Raw genomic sequence first — 14,014 nt, 5'->3', positions numbered from 1 at the left:
TTAAAGAAGCTTCCCCGTTCTTATAACACAAAGACATCCTGTCAGAACTTCCTGTATTTGGTCCGAAAGACCGAACCATCCAAAAAATTATTAAACACTAGAAACGAACCGGACCATGGTTCAACTTGACTACCTCTTTTGGTCGGACCAAATTTCGATGTGGTCTTTGAGGTAAGATGTGAGCAGAGAGAGTGCAGAGCCTGAGACACCCAGATCCTGAAGGGTGGAAATGAGGATCTGGTGGTTCTCTGTGTCAAAGGCAGTAGAAAAGTCCAGAAGGATCGTATAATAAATAAATTGTATAAATTCTTTTTGTGAAACGAGTCATTCCGCTTAAAAACTATTCAGCTATAGCAGAGCCTATGAGGTAAACAAAACTTTAACTAACTTGGTTGTGATTGGCCAGAGTATGCACGCAAAGTAAACAGTAAAGACAGACAGGGCCAGACGGTAAAACTTGACCGATTTTCTGTCCAGTACACCACTGGAGCTAAAGTAAAAACAAAGTACGATGTCAAGAAACACTTGCGTTAGTCCCGCCCATGGCGCTGATTGGATGATTGTTAGTCATTGTCTTAATGTTTTTTTGATTGAGAAACCGCTGCTTTATGTCACAATGCCAGATGATGAATCAGTAAACTTGGTGTCAGACGCATTCGAAGGTCTGGACCCAGGCAACAGTAGTTTATAAATACAGACCTGGAGCCTCAGTGATTTGATCCCTCTGAACCTGCGCTCCTGCTGCCATGCCTTTTCCTTCCTTTTGGTCCTGAAAAGAGAAAGAGCCAGTTACACAATGAAAAAAACAATGATTTGCTGCATTGTGTCAAAATGTTTGTATCTCAGCGTGACTTGAGTGTTTATGAGAGATTTGTTTCTCACCAGTTTCTTCAGCACTTCATGGACAGCGTCATTGAGTTCATGTTTGTGCATCTTGAACAGTTTTTCTGTCTCAGTTGTACACTCTGTTGTAGACAACATAGAGTAAAGAATGTAACATTAGAGCCAGGCATCACAAGCAATTTTTCAGTTTCAGAGGTAAATTAAGTAGTTTCCTCACCAAGGGCTCTGGGCCTTCGTTCAGGTTTATGATCCCAGCATCTCTTCATCAGTCCTGTCAACTCTGTCAACCCGGCAGCATCGCCCTTGATATCATCCAGCTTTGGGCGGTCTCCCAGCGGGATGCGCAACATCACTAAGGCTGGCTTTGCATCTACATTGGAGGAAGAATTCAAAAAGGCTGTCAGAGTGGCCTTGAGGTTAAATGAGACCTTTGTAATACCTGAATAGACGGTCTGGACTGATGATTATGTGAAGGTTCAGGTTAAATCCTTTTAAATGGGACAACTCTGCCACCTGCTGTTGTAAATTGCATTGAATAGAGCTATAACAATTCCAAATTTGACTGTACAATTAATTGTCTCAGTGAAATGTACAGGTAGGTGGAACAAACTGCTAGGCATTGCTGCCAGTCGCACCTCCTCTGGTGCCCACTGCAGGGTCATCAGCCAGGAACCACCATTCACCAAAGTCACGCTCCTTTAATCCTGGAACATCTCCTGGTGGCGGAGCAGTAACAAGGACGTCTCCCTGTCACCCCCTGCAGCTGACGGCAGTCGGGGTTAGTTGTTCTTTCCCCAGCTCTTGCTTCTTTCCTCCTCAGCCAGAGCCAAAAGCTCCCCTTCTCGGCCTCCTCCACTAGCTCTTTGGTTGACTTCTTTAGGTTCCCTCCGATCACTTCTGCGTCCCTCAGAAGATGGTTGACAGCCCCACGTAGCCTCAGCATCCAACCTCCACTGGATAGATGGTGGTCTTCCAGCCAGCCTCCTGGCACTCAGCAGCCAGCTCTGAGTACTTTGCCTTCTTGCGTTTGTAGGCGACCTTGATCCCCCCCTCCGCTGGTATTGTGAGCTCAATGAGGAGCACGGATTTTGCCTTGGTGGACCACACCACTATGTTTGGGCGGAGAGATGTAGCAGTGATCTCAACCAGGAAATGGAGCTGCCTGTCGAGGTCTACTCTCATGTTCCACTCCTGGTCAGGGCAAAATGGCCTAGGTGTTTCTCTTGGCCTGATTTTCTGTTTCTTCTCCCCCCATCATCCGTGACAAAGCTGATGTGGTTGTGGTTCTCTGCTGGTGGTACCCCTTTGCTGCCCTGTCGATGCCCCTCTAGCACCTCAGCTAGCTTTCTCAGGACCTGGTCGTGGCGCCATCTGTAGCGTCCCTGGGAGAGCTCGATCTTACAGCCTGACAAGATGTGATGGAGGCTTGCATTAGGGGTATTGCAGAGTGTGCAGCATTCTTCACTCCCGAACCACTGGTGAAGGTTCTGGGGACAAGGAAGCATGTCGTAGGTTGAGCGGATGAGGAAACTGAGCCTTGCCTGCGGGATCCTCCACAGGTCTGACCAGTTGATGTTTTGGTTGATAACTCCCTCCCAGGTTGTCCAGCTTCCCTGTCGGCCCTGCGACACGGCCTTGATCTTGTAGCGCTCTTGCTCCATTCTTGTCACCTCTGCCACCACCATCTCCTTCCTCTCTTTGTGGCTGGCCTTGGACCAGAACCGTGGTGCTTCTCCCCACCCTAGTGCTGCTCTTCCTGCCTGGACTCTGCCGACAATCTCTTGATGTTGCAGAAGACTGACGGCTTGGTCGAACTCAGTTTGGGCATTCCACTTCCGGCCTGTCAGAACCTTGGGGTTTGTGTTCCTTACAGCCTGGTCAGTGGACTCTCTCAACTCGAGAACAAGCCTGGTCTTCTCCTGCTTGTAGCCCAAACTGATGGATTGAAGTGACAGCTGGAGGGTGTTCCTTCCGAAGAGGCCCGTTTCAGAGAGGCACTGTGGCAGCCCCAACCACTTTCGGATGAATGCGTTGGCTTTTCCATCCATCTTACTTGCGGTGGATGAGGGGATCTCACTCATTTTCAGTGGCCACATCACCCACCTGTAGAGCGTAAATTAGTAGCACCAGACCATGTACTTCCCTGAGAGTTGGCTTTGATCGATCTTTGCCAGGCCTTCTGAGAGCTGTTTCATCACAGTTCTCCCCATCTGTGTGTCCATAAGCTCTGCCATGCACTGCCTCCCCAGGCTTTTAATGGGTTGCTCAGAGAGGAGTGGGATTTTCTCTCCCCCATGACGAAAATGGTGCTGTTGTTTCTGACTCCTCTTCTGAGAGACACGCTCTGTGATTTTGATGGCTTGATCTTCATTTGTGCCCACAACATCAACTCGTCCATCCTTTTCAGCAGTCTTGATGTGCATGCTGCTGTCTGAAGGAGGCTGGTGACGTCATCCACGTACGTCGTCAGTGGGGGTAGTCTCTGCCCAGATGGTAGCTTGATCCCTTCAACCATCTGTCTTGCTCCGACGAGGATTACCTCAAAGGCTGACACGAACAGGATGGGAGAGATGGCACAACCCATGGCGATTCCTACTTCTAACTGTTGCCACCCGGTGGTGAAATCTTGGAGAGCAAAGCACATATACAGGTCATTGAAGTAGGATGCAACCATCTTCAGGGTTTCCCGCAGCACTTTGCAGTTAAGGTGGCCGCCTTAGCAACACGCCAGCCGCCTTAACAACACGCCTGCCGCCTTAACTATGTCGTCAAATGAGTGATATCCACCGTGTTACTCCTGTTTTCTCCCTTTCATTCCAAACCACACAGTTGACAACCTGCAGGTGGAGCCAATGGAGACAGGCTCGGACATAAACGCCATGGGCTGCTGTGGACTAGTCAGTCTCACAAGCGGTTTCAGGAAAGTGGCTGCATGTGTTCGACAATGCACAGAACATTACCCAGTACAAGCCTAAAGCTGTCCGTGGACACAGATGGCGGAAAATGTGTCAGAGCCTCCTGGACGGTGAACTGAAACTCCTGCTTGTCGGTCAATGGTTAATGATCGGTTAACATTTAATTTAATTGTTATATCTTTTGGAAGGCTGGCTGCCAAAAATCGCCACTTACTAGCTAATTAAATAGCCTGAGGTAAACAGAAGTGACGTGGTGGCTGGAGTCTGGTGTGTGCGCCGGTGTTTGTGTGTGTGCATGTGTCGGCCCGCCCCCCACGAAGCTCCGACATGCAGACAGCAGAGCAACAGAAGAAAGTAGCTGCACCTTCGCCAAAATGAAGACTGAAAAACAGAACTATTTTGGTACAATGGGCCAGATAGCCATATAGATCTAGATAGATATAATTAATTATATATTATATTTAAATTTAATATTTATTGTTTATTAAATATTGTTAAATGTAGGCTAGTACAGAGTCTGTATTCTCCCCCCCCCCCGTTCTGACGGAAAACCCCACCCTACCACCTTAACTAACAAATTTCTTTTTGTTACATTAATGTCATGTGACCCAGATAATGTAATAGCATGAGTACAGAGCCTATAAAGTAAACCCCGCATCTTTATAATCATAAAAAAGACATTCTATTTTGTTGTTAAATTAACATAAAATTGACAGTTACCATCAACAGTCATAGACCTTAGGACCTTAGCTTATGTCAGCAATTAATTGAGGTTAAACAAAGAAACTGTGATTACGTAAAAAACAATTGCGTTTAGTTCAGGCCTAGCATTGAGTAGCAGTAGCAAATGACATGCTGTCCTAAAGAACTGTTCAAATATGAAAAGTAAAGCCCTGTAATTATTTATTTCCCATATTACTGGCAGCACCACAGTGACGTGTGCTGTCAGGCAGCGCCATCTACACTTACAGAGGCCTGACATTCTTGCACCACGTGTAAGTATGTAAACAAAACACTCAAATGAGAAAACTCTAAGATAAAGGTAGAAGATGTGTTGAGCAGTGATAGTGAGAGAGGCTTAATCAATCCATCCAGGATTTCACGATGTCGCGATCGCAACAATTCACGCAAATTCAACCAATCACGTGAATTTCGGTGCGACTCGCAATTTTGACCATCACCATTACCGCAACTTTACTGTAAATTTGACCAATAACTGAAGTTTCCCATGACTTGAACCAATCACATCAGTCCCACGTGCCAGACGTTGTGTCAGTATGTGACTCTGAGAGCCACTGACCAAGCGGGAGTGAGAACGGGTTGACGTAACACACGTACGTCGTCAAATTCATTTCCTTATTTCTGACATGATGACAAACGTGGGATTCGAACATCTCACATTTACCAACAAAATGTACAGCAAAAGACCGTGCAGAACATTTCAGACCATGCGTTTGTGCGCAGAGTAGTTTTATTCTGGCCAAAATAAGTTCATTTTTTATTTTCTCTCTCACAACTTCATTGCATCAAAAATACAAAAAACACCACAACTTTTTTTCGCATTTTTTTTACAAAAGCTCACGCAAAATCAGGCATTTTGGGCCGCAACAATCTCAAAAAAAGGCTGCGAAATCCTGGAGGGACTGCTAAAGACACAGTCACTTACATTCATATGGTTGTTTCCCTGTGAAAATGGACCAAAGGAGTATCCCATAACTAAAAGACAGACAAAGAGTTTCATGTCAGGATTATTATCCATATCATAACAATCACACCCTGGTTGATTGCTGGCTAGGGTTTGTTGTCATCTGTAAATTAATGCTCATGTGAGAATGAGGATATTCAATGACTATAAGGAAATCTGTGCATGAAGTCATATTAGTATCCCTCCTACCTAAAAACAATTCTCTCTCCTGTTAAAGGACTAAGCGACTGATATTTTGACTTCCTCTCAAGACTGAACATGTGTTAGCATGGCAGCTGGAGTGATCCCGTCTCCAGTTATTATTTATTATATGATAAATAAAACACTTTTATTCAAATGCTGGTTTGATGCTCTTGTACCTGTAGATATCGAAGGCTCTGGTAGATTTGTACGATGTGCTTTTTAAAGCCTCTGGTGGCATGTAATAGATCGTCCCCCCTAGTGGTTCATCATCCTTGGAAACCTGTGTGACGCTGCAGGAAATATGGGAAAGGCCAAAATCTGTAAGCTGCAGAGAGAATTAGCAAAGAGAGGAAAGAGGTGCTTTATTATCCATTAAGCCAGACAAAACCAGTCAGTTAGCTAAACTTCAAGCATGCATCAAAGACACAAAATCATGGATGACCTACAATTTTCTGATGTTAAACTCAGACAAAACTGAACTGATTGTGTTGGACCCTAAACACCTCCAAACCTTATTATCTAAAGATATAGTGTTGAACGGAGGTTCAGTTGAAAACCCCAAAACAGCTAAAACTATATTGCTGCATAGAATGTATTAACCCAAAAACAGCTAAAACTATATTATTGCTTAAAATATATTAATCTGTGTGAGTGCTTGAAAACATATCAATCTGTATTGCATTTATAACAGGACAGATAGTGTGCTTTAGAGAATTGCAGTTGGTTGAGTGGAAAAGTACTGACAGAGAAGTGAGGTTAATTTTCCTATTGCTGCTAAGTGAAGAGAACTGACAGTTTGTGCAGAGCGATGCAAGAGGAAGTCGGCCCAACTGCATATTGTATTATGGTGTGTGTTTCCTGTAAGCCTCTGCTGTATTGCCTTGCAAAAATATGAAATTATAGTGAACACCCCCGAGCTGCGTCTATGAGGGGAGGGAGCTGAATTGTGTATAAAAAGAGAAGCTTTGCAAGCTGAAAAGGCTTGATCAGACTCCTCTTGCTCTGAGCACAAAGGTTTTCAGTGCCTCTATCTGGAGGAAACACTCGTTGAGCCTATCTGGTTCTGAGTGTAGCACTTAGGGACAGTTTAGGTTATCTCGTGCTTTCGGGCAGCGGGACTTAGAAGATTCATTACACCTCTCAACACTCGGAGGGACACTCATAGAGCCAACTCGGTTATGAGTGTAGTGCATTTTATTTTAATACTGCTGTGTTAGCTTTGCTTTTCTTTAAAAAATAAATAAAAATACCTGAGCTTGTGTTGGGCTAGGGGACCAAAACGTCTTTCTTTGCTTTCTTTGGGATTCAGAACAGGTTCTACACCCCCGCGTCTAGGCGCGGCCTCCCCTCACAGGGGCCAGAGCAGACTCCTCTTTAACCACCTGGGCGGGTTGCAGCCCGGCGGGGACCGATTTAGACAGGCAGACCTCCTGTTATCTCCCAGTGGGAGTGCATTTCCTTACCCGCTCGGCTGGTCAGAGCCCCTGAGCACTTGACCTCTCTCAGATCGGCGACCACAGGAGGCTAGCGGGCGTCCTTAAGAAGGAGGGGACCTCCGTTGACCCTGGGAGGAGCGGCTGAAAAACTGTGAGTACTGAAGAAAAATCATTGGTTGTAAAGACCCCCTCGGGCAGTGCTTTTCATACACAGGGGGATAAGAGCCCGTGAGTTGGGGACGTCTAGGGTAGCAATGAAACCTTCTGCCTCGCCTCTGGGATCCCTGATCCGGGCGAGGGTCCTTTTTAGTAAGGGTGTGTGTGTCTCTCTAAAAAACTAACTAATCAGGGAAGTATCTAAAATAACTCCTTTTAATACAGACCAAAACATCTGCTCCGCTGACGGTGACTGGTGTTGCCGTACGGCAGAAGAGGGCATAGCAGAGGCGGGGGTTACTGAGGGGAAGGCATAAAGGGAGTTGGCTCTCTTAAACACAGAGAGTGATATTACGCCTTGGTAACTGTCACATCGCTCTTCAATAGCTACCCTGGATGGTATTGCCCTGGCTTCCAGCACTACTGTCAGAAATCTAGGAGTTATTTTTGATCAGGATATATCCTTTAACACCCACTTAAAATACACCTCAAGAACAGCCTTTTTTCACCTTCGTAACATTGCCAAAATTAGGCACATCCTGTCTCAACACAATGCTGAAAAACTAGTCCATGCATTCGTTACTTCCAGGCTGGACTACTGTAATTCCTTATTATCAGGTTGCTCAATTAAGTCCCTTACTCTGACTCTCCAGCTGATCCAGAATGCTGCAGCACGTGTTCTGACAAGAACAAAGAAAAGAGATCATATTTCTCCTGAATTAGCTTCTCTGCATTGGCTTCCTGTAAAGGATTGAATTTAAAATCCTTCTTCTGACCTACAAAGCTCTAAATGGTCAGGCACCATCATATCTTGAAGAGCTCTTAGTACCTTATTGTCCCACTAGAGCACTGCGCTCCCAGAATGCAGAGTTACTTGTGGTTCCCAGAGTCTCTAAAAGTAGAATGGGAGGCAGAGCCTTCAGCTATCAGGCTATCAGGTGAGGAGTTGCAGCATCCACCTAGTCTGGCCCACCTGCTTCTCTTCATAGTCGTCAGATTAATCTACCATATAATCAATAATATAATCAAAGTAGAGGGAGGCAGGCCAGTACAGCCCAATTCGGTTGGGGAGAGTTCTAGCCCAATCAGGCTCCTCTCCTTAACCTATCTCTCTTAATTATGCTGTTATAGTTTTAGACTGCTGGGGGACTTCCTTCCTTTGACATACTGAGTGTCTGACACACTCTCTCCACTCTCTTTCCATCTGTGTGCATCCATGTCCCAGAAATGCTTGTCACTAACCTAGCTCTGGGGCGCTTATTCCCCGTAGTCCTTATGTATTTTTTTCGCCCAGCATGTTTCCTTGGAATCATGGTTGCAGCTGTCGCCGTGGTCCTGCTGCACTCCCTGCTATGCCCTGTTACACCTGCTAGGCTCTGCGGTACCCTGGCGCGTCCTGCTGCGTCCTGCTATGTCCTGCAATGCCATGAACTACTACAACTACTATTTCTAGTCACTGTTCCATTATCTTTATTGTGACTATTATTGCCACTGTTCATCACACCCCCAACTGTCACCGTCAGACACTGCCTACCAAGAGCCTGGGTCTGTCCCAGGTTTCTTCCTAAAAGGGAGTTTTTCCTCTCCACTGTCGCACTAAATGCTTGCTTTTGAGGGAATTACTAGAATTGGTGGGTCTTTGTATATTATAGAGTGTGGTCTAGACCTACTCTATCTGTAAAGTGTCTCAAGATAACTCTTGTTATGATTTGATACTATAAATAAAATTGAGTTGAATTGAATTGACTCACCTTGGCATTGAGAGCGTCGTCCAGCAGCACGTTTTGGGGCTTCAGGTCCTGGTGGAGCACGGGACAGGGCAGACTGTGGAGGAGGTTATACCCAGAGCAACTTGGTGAGCCAGTCTGAAGACCAGCGGCCAAGGAGGAGTTCCCCTCAATGCTTCCTGTAAGATTGTTTCCAGAGGTACAGATCCACAAATAGTGGAGATAGTGAGCTAAACATTTAGCCTACACTACCATTCAAAAGTTTGGAATATGCTGTTATATTAAGGTTCTTCTTTTCTTTAAAAATGACTATTTGAACATAAAACGGTATCACTCAGATAACAAATATATATTATTTATTCTATGCTTTTTTAATTGTTAATGCAAGACTTTTACTTGTAGCAGAGTATTTTTTACAGTGGTATTACTCTAAGTAAAAGATATGAGTAGTTGTTCCACCCCTGGTTACCTGAAGGGAGGCCAATGATCCTCTCTCCATGAGCTCCATGACCAGACCAAGTTGTGTTGACCTGCCAGAGGGCAGACAGAGCAGATTGAAATATGGATTTCTTCATGTTTATGCCTGTTAAGCTGATGAGAGACATTGGGCTAACACCACTACTCCAAATATCAGTGGTGAAGTTTACGGGCAACAGGCTGCTGATGTGCCACAGCCTTTGGGGCTCCTCAGGCAAAAGTTTAATAACCTCTGTAACTGACATGAAAGCCAAAATATCTTAATAGCATTACTAATCAGTCGCATTGTTCGAATTATTCAAATAGGATACGTTTTTTTGGCTGTATTTGAACCTATCTAACAAGCTGACAATTAGCTTATTAAACATAACAAGCTAGCAATCAGCGATAACTCGCCAACAGAATTCAAGCCACTTACCTCTATAATTGAAGATAAAATTCTCGTAGAAGAACTTGTATCCTTTGTCCAGCTTGGAAGATTTTACCTTGGAGTGTTCATTCACGAGTCGCACCACATCGTCTTGACCAACTTTTTGGAGATGCTAGAGCGAAGTAGTCCAGCGATAATAGGCAGCCATGTTGAACGCAATAGCCAGAAGATGCAGTACACTGCTTCAGCAATTTTTCATGTTAGGACTTATAAAGCCCATGAGAACCGTGGAGAGTCAACCCACAGCCGCTCCGCTGCCCTGCTGAAACTGTGAAGTAGAAACGCTTATTTTTCAGATAACATCCATAATAATTGGACTTTGGGTTAGATGTTTTGACAGTTTTCAGTGGTTATGAGGAGCAATATGAGAGAGAAATTTGGTGAGCATTGATCATTGTTTAGGTACATTTAACCACATAAAGCTTTTTCACGTTAAGCGTTTTAGAATGTCCTGTTCATGGGAGTGATGACTGGTGTCAGAAGCCTTTGCAGCGCAAATAGTAGCCATGTAACAAATAAAGCCTGATAACGTAATAAACCAAAGTAGCACAAATGTTACTTTTAACGGCACAAATGAGCAAAAACATAACACAAACGCTTGAGACCATATGGGGGAGATTTGGACATTAATGGGGGGGGGCTGGGTGACGTCACTGGCTAGAAAATGTAAAGTTTAATTACTTAATTTTACGGCACAAACCGGCAGAAACGTAGCACAAACAAATAGCAATGTTTTCAACCATTTTGCATGTAAAGACTTATGCTATGAACTAATGCTTAACTGTTGTGGGGGGTGAGACTATTCAACAGAGACCCATTATAATACATTTTGATCAACATGACATAAGCAATTGATAATGTAGGAAACAGCAGAGAATTGTACATAATCATTTGCATGGATGTACCAAAGCATTTGCAACTTGTTCAAAGAAATGAGAAACTGCATTTTTGATGTGCACAAGTGACACAATGATGTGAAGATTGAACAGGTAGTTTTGAGAATTTCAATTCTGATCTGAGAAATGTACCAAAGCGACTGAGAAAAACTGTAATCGGATCCAATATGCCAGCACAAGTCTCTCTCTTCTTAACTCCAGTGGTGTCTCTCCTGCTTCTATGAGTGTTGCGGTAATGGGGGTTGACTTAATAGCTCCAATGCATACACATAATGCTCTATACTGTAATCTATTAATTTTTTCCAATATTGTTTTCGCCGCTGCTCCATACACTACACAACCATAATCTATTGATGACCTCATGCATGCCCTATAGATGTCAATTAATGACACATCCAGCCACAGCTCTCAGAAGGTTTATAACTTTTTTACATTTAGTTTCCACGTACACTTACAATCAAACCATAGAGCCAGGTACTTCGATTGATTTACTTTCTCCATTGGCTGCTGATATAATGTGAATTTTTCAGCTTGGCACTTGCCCATCTTTGTGAACATCATGTAACAGGATTTGCTTGTCGATATCTTGAACCCCCTTGTCTCTACTTTCCTTATTGTTTTCCTTATATTTTTTAATAGATATGACACATTCCTTCCTCTCATCCAAATGGCCCCATCGTCCGCATATAGTGCCGATTTGATGTATCTCTCTAAGTTTGAGAAAATATCATTTATCATGATGTTGAACAGTACAGGGCTAATTGCACTCCCCTGGGGAATACCATTGCCTACATCTAAATCCATAGACACCTCTGATCCAACCTTAACTCTAATTTTTCTACCTGTTAAAAAGTCCATAATCCAATTATACAACCTTCCTCCAATACCCATACTACTTAGTTTAATAAGCCATTCCCTCAACATGGTATCATATGCCTTTTCGATGTCAAAATACACTATTGTCATCAGCCTTTTCCACCTCATTACTTACTCTAACTAGAGCATCTGTTGCGGAGCGTCCTTTTCGAAATCAACTTTGTATATTAATCAGTAATCCTCTCTGTTCCTGGACTCCCTACAGTTTGCCTACAGGGCAAACAGGTCGGAGGATAATGCTGTCAACATGGGGCTGTCAACATGGGATTGCAGTCCCATGTTGACAGCATGGGACTACAACATGGGAATGCAATTCATTCTGCACCACCTCGACACCCTAGGGACGTATGCCAGGATCCTGTTTGTGGACTTCAGCTCGGCGTTCAACACCATCATCTCTGAACTCCCTGAACATCATCCCTGAACTACATCAGAAGCTCACCCAGTTCTCAGTGCCTGCCACCACCTGTCAGTGGATCATCAGCTTCCTGATTGACAGGCAGCAGCATGTCAGACTGGGGAACATCTCATCCAAAACCCGGTCAATCAGCACTGGCGCCCCACAGGGGTGTGTCCTCTCCCCGCTGCTCTTCTCTCTCTACACCAATGACTGCACCTCAAAGAACCTGTCTGTAAAACTTCTGAAGTTTGCAGATGACACCACTGTCATTGGTTTGATCCAGGATGGTGATGAGTCTGCTTACAGACAGGAGGTGGAACAGCTGGTCCAATGGTGCAGTCAGAACCACCTGGAGTTAAACCCCAAGAAGACTATGGAGATGACAGTGGACTTTAGGATATGCCCCCCCCCACACCCCTCCCCACATGGACTCTGTCCAGAAAAAAGCCCAGCAGAGGTTATACTTCCTGCGACAGCTAAGGAGCTGCTGACCACTTTCTACTAAGCCATCATTCAGTCATCATTCAGGTACTGTCAACAGTTCATGTATCTGATCTGCTTTGACATCTCTTATATCAAGGAATCTTTCTGCTGCCTCCACAATAGCCTTGATTCTATCACTTCTCCTTTTTAACTGTGATGCAACATTGATAGTATGACATATGAAAAGCACAAAGTTTACTTTCTTCACTACCAATGTTTCATCATCAACTTTGCATTTGTGATCACAACTAACCTGTGTATGGGCTGGAGTCTGCATTTGGGCTTGATTAACTGGTGAAGAGGGATACAATATAAGATCTGAAACCTCAGGCACTTAGGCCCCAGATTCTGATTCCAATTGCCTTACACTTTAAACTATCCCTCTTATGCGTATTCATTTTGATGATCACTTAACCAGTAGACTGAAATAAATTACTGAGACAATAGAATAAAGTCAACACTTCTTTAGTAAAAGCATTTGAAATATACAAATACACATGCAGGCCTACATGCAGCCTACACAACTGACACCTCCTTGTGTCTCCCAGTTATGCGCAAATGCTGAACAGTTGAGTCCCTATTTATGTCCCTCTGGGCGTTGTCCTCCTCTGCGTCTTCAGAATGGGTGGGGTTTGCTCCATGAACCACAGGAACGCAGGAAGGTCTGTCTTTACTCCAGTAAGAGTGAAACAGGAACCCCTGTATCATGTCTTCCTTCTCTCCTCCACTGTCTTCGTGACTTGGCATAAACACATACAAATTCCTACGGGCTATTTCCTGCCATAAAACCTCTCACACAGAAACACACAATCTTCTTGGTAAACTTTAACTTTAACATCCTATATGGCATCACTCCCTCTTCTCTCCCTCAAACTGTTGTTGACCTTCTATGTGTCAGTGACATTCCATTGAATCACTTCCTCAATTGACAGCACACAGCTTCTTTTGCAACGTGGACAAATGTAACTTTAACTGCTAATATGTCTACATAATAGAAATGTCTCTTCACTGGTACTATATTTCTTTGGACCATTCCACTGGGGTTTTTGTTATTTGATCCTGTTTCTCTCACTGTCTTTAGTGCTTCTGCATACAATACGTTACTTAGACTCTTAACCCTCTGGGCTTCTCTGGCTTCTCTCTGCACTTCACATCCTCCAAACGGAGCGCTATGCTCTCCTTCACAGTTACAGCATTTCATCTTTGCATCCTTTTCACATTTACCGTACTCATGCTGACCACCACATCTAGCGCACCTTAGTTTTCCTTTGCACTGCTCTGCTGTGTTCCCCATTCTTTGACATTTATAGCACCTGATAGGTTTGGGGATGTACTCTCTCACACTGTAATTTATGTATCCCATTTGCACGGACTAAGGGAGGGTTCTCTCAAATTGCACTACCACCGATAGTGTTTCCTTTAGTGATCCATCTTGTTTAATAATAATACATTTTATTTGTATTGCAGCATTGCATTAAAATTACACA

At 44.1% G+C, this 14,014-nt stretch overlaps 1 protein-coding gene across 2 annotated transcripts in view; it reads right to left on the bottom strand.

Annotated features, from left to right (window-relative positions):
- Positions 1–14,014, bottom strand: part of LOC116049192 (receptor-interacting serine/threonine-protein kinase 3-like) — a 286,056-nt gene that overhangs the window by 234,277 nt on the left and 37,765 nt on the right. The window contains exons 6-9 of one of the 2 annotated variants that reach the window (XM_036000576.1): positions 5,425–5,474; positions 1,061–1,213; positions 883–965; positions 700–769 (exon numbers count right to left, since the gene is read on the bottom strand). The exons of the other annotated variant lie outside the window; for it this stretch is intronic. Of the exons in view, the coding sequence (XP_035856469.1) occupies positions 700–769; positions 883–965; positions 1,061–1,213; positions 5,425–5,474 (356 nt within the window). The remainder of the gene's footprint in view (positions 1–699; positions 770–882; positions 966–1,060; positions 1,214–5,424; positions 5,475–14,014) is intronic. 2 annotated transcript variants of the gene reach the window in all.

The sequence above is a fragment of the Sander lucioperca genome, chromosome 4, assembly GCF_008315115.2.
Source record: "Sander lucioperca isolate FBNREF2018 chromosome 4, SLUC_FBN_1.2, whole genome shotgun sequence".
Taxonomy (NCBI): domain Eukaryota; kingdom Metazoa; phylum Chordata; class Actinopteri; order Perciformes; family Percidae; genus Sander; species Sander lucioperca.
Note: the sequence above shows the minus strand (reverse complement) of the source record. Positions and strands in the feature narration are given on the sequence as shown.